Source organism: Rhinatrema bivittatum, chromosome 7, assembly GCF_901001135.1.
Source record: "Rhinatrema bivittatum chromosome 7, aRhiBiv1.1, whole genome shotgun sequence".
NCBI classification, from domain to species: domain Eukaryota; kingdom Metazoa; phylum Chordata; class Amphibia; order Gymnophiona; family Rhinatrematidae; genus Rhinatrema; species Rhinatrema bivittatum.
This window is the reverse complement of record NC_042621.1, coordinates 90,933,378-90,955,483: the sequence shown is the minus strand read 5'-3', so window position 1 is coordinate 90,955,483 and position 22,106 is coordinate 90,933,378. Positions and strand designations below refer to the sequence as shown.

The 22,106-nt window shown below is 43.9% G+C and overlaps 1 protein-coding gene across 1 annotated transcript in view; it reads left to right on the top strand.

Annotated features, from left to right (window-relative positions):
• Positions 1–22,106, top strand: part of MBTPS1 (membrane bound transcription factor peptidase, site 1) — a 297,566-nt gene that overhangs the window by 29,750 nt on the left and 245,710 nt on the right. The window contains exon 4 of the mRNA XM_029608668.1: positions 20,542–20,745. Within this exon, the coding sequence (XP_029464528.1) occupies positions 20,542–20,745 (204 nt within the window). The remainder of the gene's footprint in view (positions 1–20,541; positions 20,746–22,106) is intronic.

The following is a 22,106-nucleotide window of genomic DNA, read 5'->3' as shown; positions in this document are numbered from 1 at the left end:
TGCAAGAAATCAATTCAATATATCCTGGACCGACAGATCGAGATTTGAGCCACTCCGGGGTCAAAACACGATTCAGGTCACCATTGCCCCCGACACCTTGGTATACCATTTTTGGTAGGGAAGCCAAGTTCGCTCGAAATGGGACACACTCTTATTTTTATAAGCTGTAATATGAGAACCTATAAATCTTCCGGACTTTACTCTGAATGTCCTCAATTGTAGGAGGGGAAGGGGATTTCCACAATCGCGCTATCTCGCAGCGGCTGGCTGTGAAAACATACTGGGCTAACTGATTAGATGACTGCAACATTCCAGAAATCGCCTGACCCAATAGCCCAGATGCAGGAGTAAAAACCGGCATGTCAGGAAAGATTGCACGGAGCCATTGATGCACCTGCCCCCAAACCCCCTGAACATGAGAACAGGCCCACCACATGTGGAAAAATGTGCCTTCCTCCGCACAGCCTCGCCAGCATGTATCTGGATAAAGAGGAGTATATTTATGTAATTGGGAAGGACACCTGTACCATCGATATAGCAGCTTATAGGAGGTTTCAATAAGAGAAGCCGCAATATATCCCCTGCCGAGCCGCTGAAATATTGATTTCCAAGTTTGGGGGGACCAGCTAACCTGGAGGTCCTGCTCCCAAGCCCTCTGGAAGGGGAAAATAGTGGTATCCTGCAACCCTAACATTCGATACAGCCGGGATAAAATTCGAGTACAACCATGCGCCCTTTCACACAGTTTTTCAAAATCCGACTCACCCTGGGCCAAATGTGTAGCGAGTAGGTTAGACTTAGTAAAGTGCACTAATTGAGCATAGGAGTATCTGGCCGACTCCGGTAAGTCATAAACCCGCTGGAGATCAGCAAAAGGGCGCAAAGAGGAGGAGCCCCAAACATGACCCCATATCCTAATGCCCCTTCTCCTCCAGTCTGAAAAAGCTGCACTCTCAAAGCCCGGGCGAAAATCCTTATTAAAGTGAATATGCGTATTGACATGATATGCCCTAGTACCCACTAAGGAAGCACCGTACCGGTGCCATAACCGAAACAACATAAGTGTAGAAGGGGGCAACACGGAATCCAGGTCTACCAGCCATGTGTGTTTAGGTTGCCAAATAAAACTACTAAGTGGTATATCCCCGATAAGTTCCTGGTTAAGAAGCACCCATTGCTTTTGACGTCTAGTTAGATGCAAATCCACTATTTTTTTAAACTGAGCAGCACGAAAGTAGCGAATAAGATCCGGCACACCCAAACCTCCTGTACACCTTGGCTGATGAAGGACTCGCCGCGCCACCCGTGGTCGACGTCCCGCCCATATAAAATTCATACAACGCCTTTGCCACTGTTTTAACATGGATACAGAGACCAGGACAGGAAGGGTCTGAAAAAGATACAACTTCGGCAGAATATTCATCTTAAAAACAGCCATCCTTCCCAGCCACGAAATCTGATAGCGGCTCCATTCCTCCATGTCCTTAGATAGTTTACACCATAGGGGGTTATAATTAATGGTAATCAGGTCCTGAGTGGCACTTAATTGAATCCCTAAATATTTAATTTGGGTTTTGGCCCATTTAAAAGGAAACAACTCCTGGAGGAGACTAACCGAACGGGGGTGTAGGTTAATATTGAGAACCTCCGATTTATCCCAATTAACCGTGAAGCCAGACACCCGCCCAAAGTTCTCCATCTCTTCAATTACACAATCAAGGGAATTGGCTGGGTCAGTAAGCGTGAACAATATGTCATCCGCATACAAAGAAATTTTTGTGGTAATATCCCCCACGGTCACTCCGGCTATATTGGTATTGCTACGGATATGGATAGCAAAGGGCTCTAAAAAGATAGCAAACAGAAGAGGAGAGAGTGGGCACCCCTGCCGAGTCCCCCTACCCACCTCAAAGGGGGCAGAATAACCACCATTAATCTTCAAACAAGCCCGGGGGGAATTATACAGCTGACCCAACCATTGCAAATACGAGGCGCCAAAACCCATAGTTTCCAAGGTGTGAAAAAGATAAGGCCAATGCACGCGGTCAAATGCCTTATCCGCGTCAATGGACAAAGCCACCGCCGGGATCCTATGTTTTTGGGCGTACCATATAGTATCCATAATTTTGTGTACGTTGTCCGCAGTAGTTCGACCTGGAATGAATCCAGCCTGGTCAACCCCTATCAATTGAGGAATAAAACAATTTAATCTATTCGCCAAGATCTTGGCGAGGAGCTTCACATCAATGTTCAACAGGGAAATGGGCCTATACGACCCGCAAATAGAAGGGTCCCGGCCAGGTTTGGCCAACAGAGTAATCCCAGCAGTATTTGTCTGGGCAGGCAAGGTAGACCCTGTCCGCATGGAGTTAAAAAACTTCAATAATATGGGGGAGAGGGCCGATGCAAATCGTTTATAAAATCGGGGGGTGAACCCATCGAGACCGGGCGACTTTCCCACCTTCAGTGAATTAATAGCTTCTTCCAATTCAATGGCCGTAATATCTTTATCGAGAAATTGTCTTTGGGCGGAGGTCAGCTGAGGCAAAGGTATCCGAGAGAGGTAGGCCTCAACTGAGGCCACCTGTATATCGGTTGCCCCTTTATATAAGGTTGAATAAAATTTATGAAAACAATGCCTAATCGTGGTATTATCGGTGAGAAGGCCCCCCGAATCATCCTTGATTTTGGAAATATGAGCCTGTGCCTGCTTCCTCTTAAGTCTATGAGCTAAGTAGCGGCCAGCTTTATTCCCGCCCTCAAAAAATTGTTGTTGGGCCATTTCCAATTGATGGGCCAACCTTGCGGAGTCTAAAGCCCCAATTTTACCCCGCAGCTCCTGGATATGACCCCGCAGGGCTTGGGTACCCCCCCCCCCTGCATGTGCGCCCGTTCCAGCCCCGCTAACTCTGTCAACATAATCTGGCGCTCCCGCTCATGTAACCGTTTGACGTGAGCTGCCCGCGCTATGCAGGATCCACATAAAACACATTTCAAGCATTCCCATAGCGCCCCAGCTCCCACCTCTCCTGTGACATTTAAGCTAAGATATTCTTGAATTTCTTGACAGCTGTTTCTGAAAGAGATCATCTTCCAACAGAGAATCATTCAGCCGTCAAAAACGTTGGCCAGTATCAGACTGACCCACCACAAGTTGGAACCATATGGGAGCATGGTCAGACCAAACCTTAGGCTCAATATCTATAGTTTGGACAGCATTAAGTTTAGTTTTATCAAGCAGGAACATGTCTAAACGCGAGTAACTGTTGTGTGGAGGTGAGAAATAAGTGTAGCAGCGAGATGTGGGAAATCGGGACCGCCACAGATCCACCCCAGAAGTAAGAGTAAGTATCTTCTTTAAAGCCTTCCGTGCAAGGGCAGGGTCAGCGCTAGACCCAGTCGAATTATCCAAGCGGGGATTCAGCGTGAGATTAAAATCCCTACCCAGAATGACACTACCCACCGCATGGGTTGCCAGTACATCATACAGCTTAAGATAAAATGCCTCCTTCTGAGAAGTGGGACCATAGACCGAGCATAAAGCGTAAGGTTCCCCACCCATGATAACATTGAGGAGTAAAAATCTTCCCTTTGGGTCAGAAAAGGTAGTCTGTACTTCAAATTGAATATCTTTGTGAAATAGAATACCCACACCTGAATATTTAGAATCAGGGGTCGCTGCAGCCCAAAATTGCTTCGGGTATTTATCGGAGCGTAATAGGCCCTCATATCTCCTACGCAGGTGGGTTTCCTGCAAATAAAGGATCCCGGCTGAAAGTCGCTCCGCCTCCTGGTATAGTAATTTTCTCTTCCTGCCGGAATTTAAACCCTTAACATTAAGGGAAAGAAAGGTAATCGTGGCCATAACTTTTAAATCCTTTCACCACTCACCACCTGCGGGGGCAAGCAGTATATGCCAGATGGACCTAGCTCCTCCCAGGATAGGGCCGCAGCATACCCCGAGGCATATGAGCCCAGCATCTCGTCGATTCCCAGCAACCTCAGTACCCCGAAGTTAATGTGTACCCTGTGAAGCAAAGTCCCCCAGCCCCCACCCCCCATCCCCTGAGTACCCTGGATGGATTCCCACCCGCCAGGAAAAGTAGGGAGGAAGTTACCATGCCAGAGAGCGGTTCTCTCCACCCCCTGGAGCATCCCTTTATGTCACTTATATCAATAGCAGAGCAAACTGAAACTGCAATTACCCACTCCATTGCCCAGCATTACTATCAAAGTCAGTAAAAACTTTAGAAATGGTTATTAAGAAAACCGGTCCATGAGGAACAAAACCAGCAGGCCCTCCAGAAAGTTCAGGTAGCTGTTGCATCCGCCCCGACTGCACTGGTATTCCTGCGAAGCCGGTGGCCACCTTTGACACGTTGCCATCTCGGCGTCGCTGGTCTCGCTTCGGAGGATCCTGTTGCTGTTGTCGGTAGGGCCACTGGGAGTCCCAGTTCTTTTAAAGCTTGTACCGCTGCATCCAACGTACGGACCTTGTAGGACTTTCCTTCTACCTGAAACCACAAGCTAAAAGGGAAAAGCCATCTATAACGTATAGAGGCAGTGGTTAGGGCCGACGTGACTGGGCGGAAGGAAATGCGCTTGCGGAGAGTGCTGGCCGCCAAATCAGCATACACGGAGATCTCATTGCCTTCCCAAATCCATATACGTTGTCGCCGGGCTGCTGCTGCAAGTTTTTCTTTATACACAAATGAATGAAAGCAGACTACGACATCGCGGGGCCGATTCCCAACCTTGGGACCCAGAGACCGATGCGCACGTTCAACCGGCGGCTCAGCAGGGGTGCCACCAGCGTCATTCTCCAAGCCTCCGAGAATCAAAGAGCATATTTTTTGAATTAGGAGGACACAGTCCTGGTTGTCCTCTGTCTCTGGGATGCCTTTGAATCGGAGATTGCAGCGCCTGGACCTGTTCTCCAGGTCTTCAAGTTTGTCCGCTAGATCCATCTGCGCTGATTGCAATCCGGCCACCTCTGTCTGTTGCAGCTGCCAGCGTTCCTCCTGTTCATCAAGCCTCGTGTCCGCCTCATCCAGCCGCCGGCCTAGAGCCGCATGGTCCTCCCGTATTTCTTGCAGCGTGTCTGCGATCTCCGTTTTAAAAACTTTGATGTCACACCTCAGCTCCATAAACCATGAGCGCATCTCCGAACGCAGCGGCCGATCGGAGTCCAGGAGCTCCGAGGTGATCCCTTCAGTCTCTGAGTCTTCCGTCTCGGCAGCCGCCGCCATTTTGGGATCAGAGGGGTCCGGGATTTCACTTCCCTTAGTGTACGAATACTTTTTAAAGTCGACCAGTTTTTTCTTTTGTGCCATGCTCCTGCCGGTATCCGCTGCTGGAATCGCTAAAAACCGCTGCGATTCGGGGGGTTTTTCGTGGTTTTTTCTGCTGAAAACGCTCCGGGGGCAGAGAGCTCCGCTAAAACCCTCCCGGCATGGGAAGTGACGTCACTTCCTCCAGTCCTTCCAGATTAATTCTAAGCTGACTTTCACCATTGACGTCCAAGGGACCGAGAAAACTGTACATTTGCACAAAGCACGGCATCTGAGGGGCAGCAGAGAGCAGCTGACAACATGTAAACTCAAAGAAGTACGAGTGCTTAAATCCCTTTGTTTCACATCTATTTGTGTATAGTTATACAGTCATCTAATTTCTGTGTCATGGTAGGATAAAGGGAGAAGGAATAAAAGTAAAACAAAAAAAAAGTAGAAAAGATGCAAAAGATTAAGAGGTGTGAAGTCGTGAAGATTGAAAGAAGCAGAGAAGAAAGCTGGGGTGAAGTGAAATGGATAGTAGTAAGGATAACTGTGGAAAGAAAGAGGAGTCAGGAAAAAGAAAAGGTAAAACTCTTTTTTAATTTTTCAATTTAAATATCTGATTGTGACTTCAGAAAGTGTTTTTTCATCTTCTATATATGTATTTCATGTTCTATCTGTGATATCTGACAGAAGTAGTGTTCTGCTCTTGTTATTTCTATGTCCTTTAATTTTGGAGTGTGTGTAGAGCAGGGGTAAATTTGAGGATGGGGTGTTCTGCACACTGTATCTTGCTTCTCAGCAACACCCAAATCCCTCTCTTCCTGAATTCCATAATCTAAACTTGGACTGTCTGAATTTGCATTATAAAGTTTCTTCTCGGAGCTGGGATAACTCAAGTGGCAAGCAGCAAAGGGTGGTAAAATTGCTTTCTGCTGCCCCTTGTCGTTCCTGACTGCCTTTCTTGGCACCCCTTCTAGCTCCTCACTGTTGCCCTTTTCTATTCCTCCTTGCCATTGTGGGCAGCCCTAGCTTAGGCTGTGGCATGCTAACAATCTGCAGTGCCACCTCCCCTTCCTGGGCATGTTTCCAAAGTTAGGGAACGAGGCAGGGCCACATCGCCATTGGAACTGTGAGCACATGGCCGTTTGGACAGTCTCACAGGTACCTGAATGTGAGAACTGTAATGTACATTGGAGTGGCTGAGCAGGTATGCTAATCGTGGTGGAGGCCTGGCAGAAGGCATTAACAGTTGCAGGAGGAAGAGGGGAGGATATTTCAAATACCATCAGCGGCGGTGTTTGATAGAGAAGGCATCATTGGTACTGGTGCTGGCCAGCAGAAGATAGGGTATGAAATTTTGAAGTCACACAGGGCAACCAGAAACCTTGCACTGGCCCCAGTCGTCGAAACCATCAACAAGAAATAGCCGACAGCAAAATCGCTCTTTTCACTTGTTGAGCCTTTGGCATTGAAGGGTAGCTGCCTCCTCAGAGTCAAGTTTGAGGCCTGCCAAATCGACATCAAACTGCAGTCACTTTCTGCTTACTCTTGTGCATGAGGAGCCAGGGTTGAGAGCAGGAGTGAAAAATATTGAAGCTGAGCTCTGGTATTGGAACTTCAATGGTAAGGGAGTCCTTTTGGCTCAGTCCAATAAGAACAGTGATGATGTGGAGGTCTGCCCTTTAAAAAAAAAACCCAAAACCCCCCCAAAAAAACCCAAACAGGCATGAGGGAAATTGCTTTGATTCCAAATGAACTGGTGCTGATGGCTAAACTTGATGTGGCATGCTTTCATAGCATCTGCTATAACTCTGTCTGCCTTTCTTATTCTCTGTTTCATTAAAAACACCATCTCTCTTGGTAATATAGAAGGATATACAATCTCCCGCAACTGCTTCAGGGCAGAAGTCTGGAGTAGTATATAAAAAAGACTTTGAATGGTTCAGGACCTTATCATCTGGCATCAAGCTATAAGTCATATGAGGTCCATGGCCCAGTTCCATCATCTCAGTTCCAGTACAAACTTAGGTATTTCTCTGGCCTCAGAGAGCTTGCAATATAAGGAACCTGAATCTATTTGAATTGGCTGACTGATCAGGAAAGGCAGAATATAAATAAAATAAATAAACCTATATTAGAGCCCCCTGTATAGTGAGACTCAATTTTTGCTGCCTTTGGTCCGCCCTCAACTGGTCTCATTATAGGAGGTAACTCTTAGATGCCGTTCAACTTCCAATAGAAGGGTATCTCCCTCAGTTCCTCATAGGGTGGCATCAAAAGCCATACCCCAGAGGAAACAAACATTTCCACTCTTCATTTCATACATCTCCTACCCCTCTAGAATCTGATTCTGAATTGGAACACTCATGGGAGATGTATTAGCTCTGTGGAGCTAGATTCTGACTCACCAGTGTCTACTGTCTAACCCTTCTGTTAGGAGGACTTCCCTTTTGGAAGACCTTCCCATTTCTCTGTCAAAATAGTATCAAAAGCAATATCTCTTGACTTGGAGGACGCAGAGTCAAGGGTTTTAGTGTTGGGAATCCTAAATTATCTTAATATATCTAAAGATACTATTGCTATTTCAATCCATCAAATCCTAAAGGATCTTCAGATGAAGATATTAGAGATCCCTTTCATTAACCCTCTGGATAAGAAGGTAGACGTGAAATATATAGTACAAGCCGCTCCTGGGTTTGAGAAGACTCAATTGCCTCACCATTCAGCAGTAGTGGATCAGCTGCAAAGAATCCTAAAAATCAGTGTCCCATGCATCAGTTCCACCAGGAAAGGATCTGTTTGGCAGGAACGTTTTCAAAACGCCATGATATTTGCTCACATACTGTATTTTCCTACCATATTTTTATGGTGCAATAAATGCATTCTATCAGGTTAGTTTTATTTCATGCAAGGTTTTATGTAATGCTCTTTTTATGTTTTTATTTTTAGTCATCATGTGTATTTTATATTTAGTATTGTATACCACTTTGGGTGACCTAGAAAGTTAAGGTGGGTTAGAAACTTTTTGTATTAAATAAAATAAATTATGGTGAAAGTACAAAAATTCTCAGATGTTCTCCTGGCAGATAAACGAGAGGTTTTCCTATCTAGTATTTTCAAGAGATAAATGTAGTAAGCATCTTGTAATATTTTACTTAAGATAATTTTGTTCCAGCAACAAGAGATTTCGGCCTCTTCACTGCAGCATGTAGAATGGTATGGCTTTAAACATCTGGCCTAAGAGAAAATATATATATGATTGGCTAATGCCCCTTGTACAAGAGAACCTCTTTGGAAGCAAAGCGAGCAGGAGACAGATGTGATATACTGATCCCCTTTGCAGATGCTCTCTACTGTGACTGAAAATCTTCCAGGAACTGCTAGGAGGTTCCAAGCTTCCTTTTAAAAGGGGCAATTCCATTACTACAAAAGATGTCCTATAGTCATAATCTCACCCTCCTGAAGCTCAGATCAAGACCACATGACTGTAAAACAAAACAACAAAAAAAAGATGACTTCACTTTCCAACCAAAGTCAACTTTTTGACTCCTTAACAGATGCTAATTTCTCAGTGTCAGAACCAAAACAAATACGTACTGGAAGAATACAAACCCTCTTTGCAAATCAGTGACCCCAGGTAATATTGGATTCATAGGTTCTTCACATTATCAGGGAGCGTTACAAATTATGAATCCTAATTCCTTTGACTCGCCCTCCAAGAAAATATCCTCCTTAAATACAAAATCAGGATTTATTGGGAAAAAGACCTCTACTCCAGGCAAAAAAAATCTATTGGGTATGATCTATTGCAGGAAATGGAAAGCAGATTTTATTCCAAATACTTCGAATTCCAAAGAAATCAGAAGACTGTTGTCTCAACTTAGACCTCAAAACCCTAAACAAATTTTTTAAAGAAAAATTCAAGATGGTCATATTGCACATGATCCATCTTCTGTTACACGAGAAACTTGCTCTGCCACTCTAGCTCTCAAAGATGTATACACTCAATGTTCAATACATTATTGCCTTCACTGTTGCTATCACATGGCAATGCTGTGAGAAAAAGTTCTTCTGATTTGATACGAACTCAACTATACTGAACATTGTTGCGACATCACCAATGCTAACCAATCTCAGTCCTGGTTTAATCAGTTGCCCCTGAGGCAGCTCTGTGCAAAAGAGCGAAACTTGGCCAGAGTCGGGCATTTTAATAAAGGGCTTGTTTTCATCATCCGATTCCTATTGTTTTCACTGTTACACAGCCTACTGGATCGGCTACCGCTTTGATTTTGGAAAATCAGTAAGACACTGATTTCAAATTGACATGGCATATGCAAGCTTTAAATACACTTTCTTACAAAGGTAAACTATGATAAGCATTTTTAATTAAAGATGAAAAGGTAGAGATTGAACATTCTTAGCCCCCCTCTGGGAAAACTAAATTAACCTTGAAAACATTTACAGGGAAGCTAGGTTCACAGCCTTCCTTAATCACACAAAGGAAATGATACATTTGTTCTTATCTTTGTACCATGATCTCGCTGTTTTCTGGACTCCACAATTTTACCCTGACATTTTTTTTTCTCAACAAGTTAATACAACTTGACAAGAAATGGTACATAAGAGATCCAATAAAACAAAATAGGAAACAAATATAATAAATATATGAGGTCTAAAATACACTGTAAGGGGAATACCAATGGAAATTAAGAGAAGTTTTACACAAATAACACAAATAATACAAAGAAAACAGGCCGTCTATGCTGAGGCCAAAAATATAAATGCGCTGAACACGAATTATGGGTTGGATGTAGGTACAGCTGAATCTTGTCTAATTTTATCATTGTGAAAAATATTTAGCTGGGAAGGATCAAAGAAAATATATTTAACCCCCTGGAATTTAACTACACATTTACTAGGAAAATACAACCAAAAGAAAGCTCCCAAACTAATTACAGCAGGGCGCATAAGCAAAAATCGCTTCCTTTTAGACTGAGTTACTTTGGATGCATCTGGGAACATATGAATCTGTAAATGTAAAAAGGAAATATCTCTTGCGGAAAAACATTTTCAAAATATAGTCCCAGTCAGAATCCAGGGCAAGAGTAACAAGCAAAGTAAAAGGAACCGCAGCTTCTTCTGTTGAATTTTCAAGAAAAGAAGAAAGATGAGAAGAGTCAACGGGGCTAACCTCTGGAGAGGTATCATTCAATCTCGAAGCTTTCAAATCTGGAAGGTAGTAAGCTTTAGAGATGGATGAAAGCAGATTTTCTTTAATGGATAAAATTTCCATAAAGTATCTGCGTAGCATCTCAACCGGAGTAACAAATTGCTTTTTAGGAAAATTTATAATCCTAATCTTGCAACAACGCATGATGTTTTCTAAATTTTCCATCTTATTTTGCAAGAACCAAATGTTCAGCAGAAATAGTATCAACTGATTTTTGAAAAGCGACCCCCCCCCCCCCTTAGTCTCTAAATTATCCACTTGAGATTTAATCTCAGTGAACAGACTGAGAAACATGTAAAGAATTAGGTCACGCTGCTGTGATACAAACTGCAGTACCTGGTTGGAAAAATTATCAATAGCTTCCTAGATTATACCCAGTGTGATATTAGAGGGTTTAACCAGAGGAACTAATATTACGTCAGTGGAAACTGATCCACCAGCCCCAGACTCCGGACAAGCAGAGGGATTAGAAGGCAGGACTTCAGCTCCTACACTGGACCAGCGATCAACTCCATAGCTTGCTTCCTCCCCACACTGAAACTGCCGGCTAATGAGATCATCTGGGTGCAACTGGAAGAGAGAAGTTGCGTCAGCACCCCCTGTGGGGGGGGGGGGGAGGCCAGGCTGAGGAGGAGGACAACGCAGCTCCGAAGTAAAAGAAGACTCGAGGTCCAGGGTAGCTGACGAAAGAGAACTTCTCGGCGGACTGCCCAAGGACGCCTCAACAGAGCCTGTGTAGGATTCTTGGCTCTGGATAACATGGTGGTCCATCGAGCTGATCAGAGATGGACCTTCCGAGGCATCGGGGAACGCTCTGGCCATACCCTTCCTCTTGCCCATTCCAAAAAGGTAAACTTTGATGGGAAATTAAAAGTAAAAAAGGGGCAAGAGGGAGACCAACAGAGCATTACCCTTAGCATGCGGCCATCTTGGGTTCCACCCTGACATTTTTTTTATTGAAAAAGATCCTAACCATTTTAACTATTGCAGGTAACACTTGAATGGTTGCCTTATCAGCTTGCAGAGAGCAGCAACCAAGGTCTTGTTCAGTACCACAGCACCTGGGATTTCTCACAGGACAAGCAGGATGGTAGTCCTCACATATGGGCTGACATCATCTGATGGAGCCAATCAAGGAATACTTTTGTCAAAGTTTCTAGAACTTTGACTGGCACTTACTGGGCATGCCCAGCATGGCAATAACCTTGCATCCAGCAGGGGTCTCTCTTCAGACTTTTTTTTTCTGCGCAGCTATAGCCACGTGGATTTTTGGAGCTCTTCACAGTTCCTGACTGGAATTATTCCTCAGGAAATTTTCTTTAAAACTTGCAAAAGTTTATACCCCTTAGTGGGTCTCCCTTCTTTGCCGTCGAACACAGAGTCGTATGGTAGGTTTACCCCATTTTTCGGTCTGTTCCCAACGGGGACCTCTGTGGGCCTTGTCGGCACTGACCGCGATGGTCTAAATTTTTCAACGGCCACGATGGCGACGGGTTTTCGTCAATGCCCGGACTGTCTAAGAACTATGTCAATCACAGACCCTCATTTGATTTGTGTCTTATGTCTTGGACCGTCGCTCGATGTGGAGACATGTACTGATTGTGCCCAAATGACCCCGAAGGGCCGCAAGGCACGATTGGAAAAAATGGCACTGTTATTTTAATGTCCGTCTCCACAGGTGCCATCGACTCGATCCCCAGCAAAGCATCGATGTTGATTCGAGGCCGAAGACTTCCGATCGGTGTCTCAGTCCTTGGCGAGTACGTCATCGATGACGGAGTTGGGAAAAGCAGAGTGCCGAGAGAAGCACCGACACAAGCATCGAAGACCGGTGCCATCTGCTTCCACAACGTCAGTGGAGCCATCGACTGAACCACTGTCGAAGAATACCTGGGCCGATGAGCGTCCCATGCCCTCAAAGCCGGATGCACCGAGGCGTCACGCGTCTTCGGTGGAAAGGGTACCGAGATTGCACCTGGACCGGTGGACTCTCCGGTTTTGCCCGTGGTGCCTCCCACTCCGGACCTGGGGCTCACCATCCCAGCGCTCCCATAGGAATTGCACCGGATGGTGCAAGAGGCAGTGGTCCAGGCTATCCAAGGCCTCCCGTGACCACCGACGCCAGCACTGGTCCACATGGAATAGTCTCCGCCATCTCCTTTATAAAATTAATAAAGGAGAGATCTTCTGGTGGAGACTTCTGGTGGAGACAGATACCTGTGCCGGCATCGATGGACCTGGTCTTGGCATCAAGAAATCGAGGTACGGTATCATACGCAAGGGCAGCAATGGCATCAGGGACTTCACCGGTGGTAGTACTCCCGACGGCCCCGGGATGGGCTCCAGCATAGACGTGTCCTCATCTCCCGACGAAAGAGGGATGGGTGTCAATGGAGCAATGGGTAACGGTGATTTACTCGGTGCCCCCGGCAGGGCACCGATAAGCAAATCCAGCTTGTCCAGGAGAGGCAGCAGCACCGGAGGCATCGGTGCCGGTGAAACACTTCGTCAGCTCTCGGCGGCCCAGGCGGAGTTTTCAGCTCCCTCTAAGCGGCTGTTCAGACATGAAACTAAACGGACGGCATACAGGGCCCGAAGGTATTATCCACCAGCGAATTGGGCTCGACCGTCCTGGCCCTTCCAGAAGTCTGCACCGCGCCAGCCTCGGACTCAGAAAGCTCAACCTCCTGCCCAACCTGCTCCTGCAGCGGGATTTTGACTTCCACCTTCAGAGCGAAGACCATCCCTCATTGCCCAATCTACCTGTAGGCGGCCGCCTATGCCACTTCTCCACCAAGTGGCTAAACATCACCACTGACCGGTGGGTGCAATCAGTGGTCGCTCAAGGCTACCATCTACATTTCCTCTCTGTCCCATCAGACACTCCACCTCAGCCAGGGTGGCCCTCTTCCGACACCTGTCCCCAGCTGCAACAGGGAGGTATCCTCACTGCTGCAAGCAAATGCCATAGAACCGGTTCCTTTTTCCCAGAGAGGACATGGATTCTACTCCCGATACTTTTTAATCCCAAAAAAGACAGGAGGAATTCGCCCGATATTAGACCTACGGGCCTTAAATATCTTCGGAAAGAGAAATTTCAGGTGGTAACCTTGGGCTCTTTGCTTCCACTTCTTCAACAAGGGGATTGGCTTTGCTCACTTGACCTAAAAGACACATATATGCACATTGCAATTACCCCATCTTACAGGAAATACCTCTGCTTCCTGGTCGGGAACCAGCATTTCCAGTACAGGGTCCTTCCATTCGGCCTAGCGTCAGCCCCTCGGGTTTTCACGAAGTGCCTGGCAGTAGTAGCTGCATACTTAAGAAGATTTGGCACTCATGTCTATCCTCACCTGGACGACTGGTTGCTGAGAGCTCAGTCATCTGAAGGAGTTCTTCACTCCCTCCACCTTATAGTACGGCTACTACTATCATTGGGGTTTCTAATCAATTATCAGAAATCCCAAAATGTCTCAGTGGTCACAGGCACATCATCCAATGTCCAACCTTGTCCACATCACCAGGCGACTTCATCTCTCGCTGGTATGGTGGATCCGGGAATCCCATCTCCTTCAAAGTCTACCCTTCCAAGCTCCAGCACCTCAAATAGTTTTGACAACCGATGCTTCCACATTGGGTTGGGGAGTGCATGTCAACAACCTGATCAGCGGAGGAGTCGCAACATCAAATAAGAACATAAGAAAATGCCATACTGGGTAAGACCAAGGGTCCATCAAGCCCAGCATCCTGTTTCCAACAGTGGCCAATCCAGGCCATAAGAACCTGGCAAGTACCCAAAAACTAAGTCTATTCCATGTAACCATTGCTAATGGCAGTGGCTATTCTCTAAGTGAACTTAATAGCAGGTAATGGACTTCTCCTCCAAGAACTTATCCAATCCTTTTTTAAACACAGCTATACTAACTGCACTAACCACATCCTCTGGCAACAAATTCCAGAGTTTAATTGTGCGTTGAGTAAAAAAGAACTTTCTCCGATTTAGTTTTAAATGTGCCCCATGCTAACTTCATGGAGTGCCCCCTAGTCTTTCTACTATCCGAAAGAGTAAATAACCGATTTACATTTACTTTCTGGAGCTCCGAGCAATCAGATATGCTCTCTCTGCGTTTCAGGACTGTTTGTCCAACAAAACAATCCTGATCCAAACAGACAACCAGGTAGCAATGTGGTACATCAACAAGCAAGGGGGAACCGGACCTTACCTCCTTTGTCAGGAGGTAGCACACTTTTGGGCTTTTGCTCTATCTCAAACCATGCTTCTCAGAGCGACCTACCTGGCGGGTGTGGACAATGTTCTGGCAGACTCTCTGTCGGGAATTTCAGCCCCACGAGTGGTCTCTCAACCCTGTAGTTGCGGACAGTCTATTCCGGAAGTGGGGGCGCCTGACCATCGACCTCTTTGCGTCTCTGCAGAATCGCAAGGTGGACAACTTCTGCTCTCTACATCGCAGTCGCCACGTTCCACCTTGGGACGCGTTCGCCCTTACCTGGAAAGAAGACCTCCTCTGTGCCTACCCACCACTTCCTCTCATCAGCAAGACTCTCGTGAAGCTAGGCACAGACAGGGGTCTAATGATTCTCATAGCCTCCTACTGGCCCTGTCAGGCTTGGTTTTCCATCCTTCGGGATCTCTCACTGTGTCCACAGATTCCTCTAGGCTCGGACCCGTCCCTCATATCTCAGAGGAACGGCCAATTGCGCCACCCCAACCTTCAGGCCTTGTCACTGACAGCTTGGATGTTGAAAGGTTGATCCTACAGCCTCTCAATCTTTCAGAATCTGTATCTCAGGTCCTGCTTCAACGGCAGGGAGAATGAAGAAAAGATTTATATTCAGCATCAACCAACAAGGAATGAATTACATAGTCTGGGTAAACAAATAAGCATGGGTGTAGCTTGCTTGTTACGGCAGTTACTACCCCGAATCAATTAAGCCTGATACTTCACTTGGAATACATATCCAGCGCAACTCACTGCTTCAACGACAGGGGGGAATGAAGTAAAGAGGATTTATATTCAGACAACCAACAAGGACTGAATTGCACAGGCAGGGTAAACCAACGTGGGAGTAGCTTGCTTATTACGGCGGTTACTACCCCAAACCGGTTAGCTAGATACGTTACTTAGATGCAGCTCCAGCACTGCTGACTGCATCGATGGTGGGGGTGGAAGGGAATTGGAACCAAAAAGTTACCAATAAGAGCCCTGCCCTCAGCAGTCAGAGTAACAGATAAGTATGAAAACAAATAGGTGTGAAAGCTTGCTGGGCAGACTGAATAGGCCGTTTGGTATTCTTCTGCCTTCACTTCTATGTTTCTATGGTAGCTTCACGAAAGCCTTCTACTAGAAGGTCTTATCATTCGAAATGGAAAAGATTTTCGTTGTGGTGTACTTCAAAGGAGTTAGATCCTTTTACCTGCCCCACGAATCAGTTTTTAGACTACCTCTGGCAGCTCTCGGAGTCGGGTTTACAAACCTCCTCCATCAGAGTGCATGTCAGTGTGGTGGCCGCCTTCCCTAGGGGTACAGGGGATGTCTCTATCTCGACGCAGCCCCTGGTGGTGTGCCTAATGAAGGGCTTGCTTCACCTGAAGCCTCCTCTCCGTCCACCGACTCATGAAAGCTCCATTTGAGCCTCTGCATTCCTGCAAGTTGCGGCATATCACTTGGAAGGTCCTTTTCCTTCTGGCGTTGACGTCTGCTCGCAGGATCAGTGAGCTGCAGGCGCTGGTTACATACCCTCCTTACATGAAATTTCTTCATGATTGGGTGGTCCTTCGCACTCATCCTAAATTTTTACCGAAAGTGGTATCTGAGTTTCATTTAAATCAATCCATAGTGCTGCCTTCTTTCTTTCCAAAGCCCCACTCACTCCTGCTGAGCGGGCTCTGCATTCCTTGGACTGTAAATGTGCGCTTGCCTTTTATTTGGAATGCACTGCAGGCCATAGGAAATCCACCCAGCTCTTTGTTTCCTTTGATAAGCTTAAGCTGGGAACCTCGGTCGGAAAGCAGACCCTGTCTTCCTGGTTGGCGGACTGCATTTCCTTCTGCTATCAACAAGCAGGCCTTCCGCTTCAGGACCAAGTTAAGGCGCACTCCATTAGGGCTATGGCAACGTCTGTTGCACACCTTCGTTCTGTACCTCTCATTGATTATTTATTATTATTATTTTTAATTTTTATATACTGGAATTCCTGTATGCAATACAAATCAATCCGGTTTACATGTAACGAGAAGGTTGCCCTGGTCTGGGAGGTTAGACCGGGGTTTTTTTTTTACATAGAACATTGAAACAATAACAATCAACCATTGAACATTATTACAAGGAACATTATTACAAGGAACATTATTACATTGAACATTATTACATTATTATTATTTGATATCTGCAAAGTTGCAACCTGGAGTTCTCTTCATACCTTTGCAGCACACTATTGCATAGACAAGGCTGGTACACAAGATTCTATCTTTGGCCAGTCACTTCTATGCAATCTCTTCTCAGGTAATATCCAACTTCCTTCTACACCCGCTGGGATATTCAGGCTGCCCGTATACCAAAGAATCACCCCTGTTGTTCTGCCTGTTGCACATCTTTGGGTGTTTTCAGTACATGCGCGGGCATCCTCAGCTTGTTATTCACCCATATGTGAGGACTACCATCCTGCTTGTCCTGTGAGAAAGTAGAGTTGCTTACCTGTAACACGTGTTCTCACAGGACAGCAGGATGGTAGTCCTCACAAAACCCACCCGCCACCCCGTGGAGTTGGGTACGCTTGCGATTTATTATGTTATTTTTCGCACGCTCTTTTTTGCTATACTTAAGACTGAAGGGAGACCCCTGCTGGATGCAGGGTTATTGCCATGCTGGGCATGCCCAGTAGGTGCCATTCAAAGTTCTAGAAACTTTGACAAAAGTATTCCGTGATTTGCTCCATCAGATGATGTCACCCTGTCTGTGAGTACTAACATCCTGCTGTCCTGTGAGAACACCTGTTACAGGTAAGCAACTCTGCTTTGTCATTAAATTATCAACCCATTATGTCCCAGTGTCCTATTTAGAGGACAGCATCTTAAAACTTTTGGGACATAATGGGTTAATGGCTCTGGATTTGCAAGGATTAACAGATGCTGGTGGTAAATGCCTACATGCACACACACATTAAGGAACATATGTTGAATTTAATATTCTTATCAGATTTTGGACATTCATATGTGAGTATTGAGGAAATTTAAGATTACCCTGTTGATGGTTAGATCATTTTTTATGTTTTAACTTTTTTTATTAATTGATTTGAACAACATAAAATTTAACACAGAATACACTGTGAAAATTTTTTCCCCATATCCTAAGCCTCTACAGATATATATGTGTGTGTGTATGTGTATATATAATATATACACATACACACACACATTTTTCCAAGGGAGAGCTGATGACATAAAGATCTACCAAAAAGTTATACTCAGAAGCAGCTGATCTCCCCTTTCTGGCAAACTCATACCCGCATTAAGGTTTGGAAAGCAAGAATTGAAAGTTCCAGATAATGTTGCTATAAAAGGTCACCACACTTGAAAAAAAATTACATATGTCTTAGTTGACTTAGTCACAGCTGATCGATGTTCCATGTGTACAAGATCAATCATGAAATTTCTCCAAGATAACTCAGAAGTCTCCTTAACCAATGAATTAATATGCACTTTTTCGCAGTTAAGAAAGCCTTAGCAATTCATTTATCATAATTATCAATATACTTTTGGGCAAATATAACAAGCAAAATCCTGCTGAAAAAGGGATCTATTTCCCAGTGATGATATTTAGTTCACACACTATACTTAGCCAGAAACACCATACTTTAGCACCCTCTTCCATATAGAATGGAAGAGGGGGCCTCTGACAGCACACTTTATACAGGTATTTGTCTCGTTGGTCCCAGCTTTGCAGGCTTTCATGGGAACATAAATTCTCTGAAGAGTACAACATTGTATTTCCCACATTGACAGTATTTTGGTATATGATTGTATTACTTTTAGCTGTGCTGTGCTCATTAATTATAAGTCCATTGTCCTTCTGCCAAACCTTGGACAATACCTTAAAAATCCCATTTTCCATGAAATTAAAAAGAGAATTTGTATAGCTTTGAAATCGATAATGTTGAAAAAGAGAACAAAATCATACTGCGATATCTCTTGAAAGAAGATTGTAGCAATGTAATGCCTAATTTGCAAATAGGCAAAAAAAAAAATCCCTATTCAAGAATCCTCTCTTAAAAAAAAAAACAATCAAGACTTCATATGAACAGTTTTATTGGTCATTAAAGGTTGAAGTTCCTAACTTGTCTAATCTCTCCTACATATATAATACATCATACTGGGGGAAAGGACTGGCTCCCCACTAAAGTTGGGAAAAAAATAGCCCTATTTTGGATCTCAGAAGCTTCCAAGCTTCCAACGATTTCTAAGAGAAATCGTTAGGCAAGAGACACATTTGAAGTTTATCTTTTTCAGCATATACGGTAGGACATATTTAAGATTTCAAGGACTAATGATCTGACTCGCCAAACTCAGGTCAGAATACTACTTTGTATCAAGAAACAAATCTTCTAGGAAGAGGAGGCAGGAAATGTTAAACCGCCCTCTTCCCTTGGCAGCAACATCTTCTATATGTTTAAATATGGTTTCTTTTCTTTCTAGATAAATTTAGAACAAATACTATTTAAAATTTTTATATTATTCAGCATAATGACATCTATAAAACATATACCAATTTTGGTGATGGGATAGTTTTAATTAAGGCTATTGACCCTAGTAACAGTACCAGCACTAGCCTCCAAGGTTCAGTTTCCTTTCCCACTGGTGGAATGTTTTTTTTTATATCATTTGGATGGCAACTTAGTAATCTTTACATTTAAATATATGAGTGAGTTAAGTCCATTTCAGAAGAAAATTTCCCCAGTGATTCTTCATTTTAACAATCGTGTTCAGGGCCTTAGTCTTTTCCTGATTGTTTAAAGGTCGAGAATTGTCCATAAGCATTTAGAAGCTTTCAGGCTATAAAGAGGGATTTCTTAGCATCTGACAGTAACAGGGAAATGTAGTCTTCAAAAAGCAGAGATTTAACCAATACATCCCCAATTTTTATACCCAAAACCTCTTTCTCTTCTTCTAATTTTCTTATGATGTTTGTATACCGCTTTTACAAATAATTCTCTAGTCACTCAATCAAAAAAATCAGTCCGATTCGTTTGACATGACCTTCCTCTGGTAAACACCATGATGCCTGGATCTCTTTTCCTATAGAGCAGGGCTTCCTAAACCTGTCCTGTGGATATCACAACCAGTCAGGTTTTCTGGATAATGAAATGAATGTGTATGAGATAAATCAGCATGCTCTGGAGATCCAACATTTGCCAATTTTTTCATACTTATTCATTGAACGAGCTTTCTCGATAGCAGGCCCCCACCTTCTGGAACACTCTACCACCGGAGCTAAGACTAATTTCAAACAGAAAGGAGTTCAAAAAAGCCCTTGAACACTACCTTTTCTTGCGAGCATTCTCCAGCCTCAGTACACACTCCATATACCATGTTTTGCCTGATTCTCCTTACACATCTTTAATTGTATTCTGTTTTGTTAATTTTCGATTGTTTTTATTTTATTTATTGTCTTAATTTGTATTTACGTTTCATGTCATGTATTCTATTTTTATTATGGATGTTCTGTTGTAACCCGCCTCAAACTTTGGAGGGTGTAGGAAATAAATACCTTTTTAAGTAAATAAATTTGTAAATATCCTGAAAATTCAACTAACTATGGGGTTGGAAAGCTCTGCTGTAGAGATCCAGGCAAAAATTTGAATTCCTGACGTAAAGTATATGTGAGAGATGTTTCAAGTCTTGTTTGATTTCAGCTGAAGACTCAGAGGGTGGGGTTAGAGAACTGCATGTATGCTATCTTCTTCCAACACTTTTCATCTGTCTTACGACATTTTCTTTGTATTATACTGTATTAGATGATCCTCCATCGCTCTGCAATGACACTAAATGGACCCAAAAATGGCAGTCATCTCGTCCTCTCAGAAGAACCAGCCTTTCTTTAAGCTCTGGATTTTGGCATGCAACAGGGAGACATTCAAGTAGACGTTTACTGAGAGCAATACCACGACAAGTTGCTCAAACTCTGCAAGCTGATGTACTGTGGCAGATGGGATTTACAGGTATTGGTCTACTTTTTGACTGGGTGCAGTTATGTTAAAAATTAGTTTTTAATCATTACTTTACAGCAAATCCATAAAACTTTCATGGACTCCTCATACTGTGTATCTTTGGGATTTGAATTTGTTATAAAATTGATGTATTTGGTTTCCTGGGAGAAGAGGCTAATGTGTGTCTTCTCAAATGCCACTTTGTTTTTGTGGCTTCTAACTGCTTACTGGGGGTAGCCATTGAAATATGTTAAGTATAATTGGTAGTAGTCTCCAGTTATCCCATGCCTTGCCACTATTAACACAGTAAAAATGGGTGCTGAATGTAACGTAAGTGACCAAGATTAGGAGCTCAAAAGGCCTTCAACAGCTTATGATCTTAAAAGGATCTAACTTAGGGATGTTTGAATATAAAACTGAGGGTCAAGTGCAAAAGGAGATGGATCCTTTAGTGTAAACCCACAGAGGATGATAATGCCCTCTTTCAATAGAAAATGTATGCAGAACTAACTAAAGATCAGGAAAGAAGAAAAAAGGACTGGTTCACTGAAAAATAAAACAAATAGTTAATAGGCAAATCAACCCCAAAATACTTGGTTGTATATTGATTACATTAGAAATCTGAATCTGATATGCTTTTGAAAAATCTCCTTATTTCTTCTTATCAAGCAATCAGTCAGCAACCACTGAGATTAAAATGGGAATTGTCACAGGGTTAGCTAGCTATCTTTGAGAGTTAACTGGCTAAATCTGTGCCTTTTAAAAATCTTCCCTCTCAGTGGCTATATTGAGGCACTTTGTTTCACAAAGGGGTAGATTTTCAAAGATGAGAGAAGGCGGCACTAGAAGAAGACATTGATATAATAGGCATTTTGGAGACTTAGTGGAAATTGGACAGCCATTAGGACACAGTGGTACAAGAGTACAAAATATATCAAAATAAACAGCGGATAGTGATGGTGGCATGGAACTGTATGTCAAGGATTCTATAGAATCAAGTAAAATAGAGATTCTGCAGAAACAAACTGCAATATGGAATCTTTATGGATAGAAGCTCCATGCACAACAAGGAAGAATATAACACTGGAGGTTTAATGCCACCCACCCAACCAAGATGGTGCAATAGACTGTGAAATACTAGGAGAGCTTAGGCAGGCTACTAAGTGTGGAAACAGTAATGAGGCATGATAAGGAGATTATATCTGGACACCATAAATGACTGCTTCATAGAGAGGGACCTTCATTTTCAGTTTTTTTTTCTTAGGAATGTATTTGTGCTTATTAAAAGAATAAAAAACAGGAGAAATCAGTAGAAAAAATGACTAATTTTCCAGGTAAATATTTTTCTCACAGGACAAGCAGGATGGTAGTCC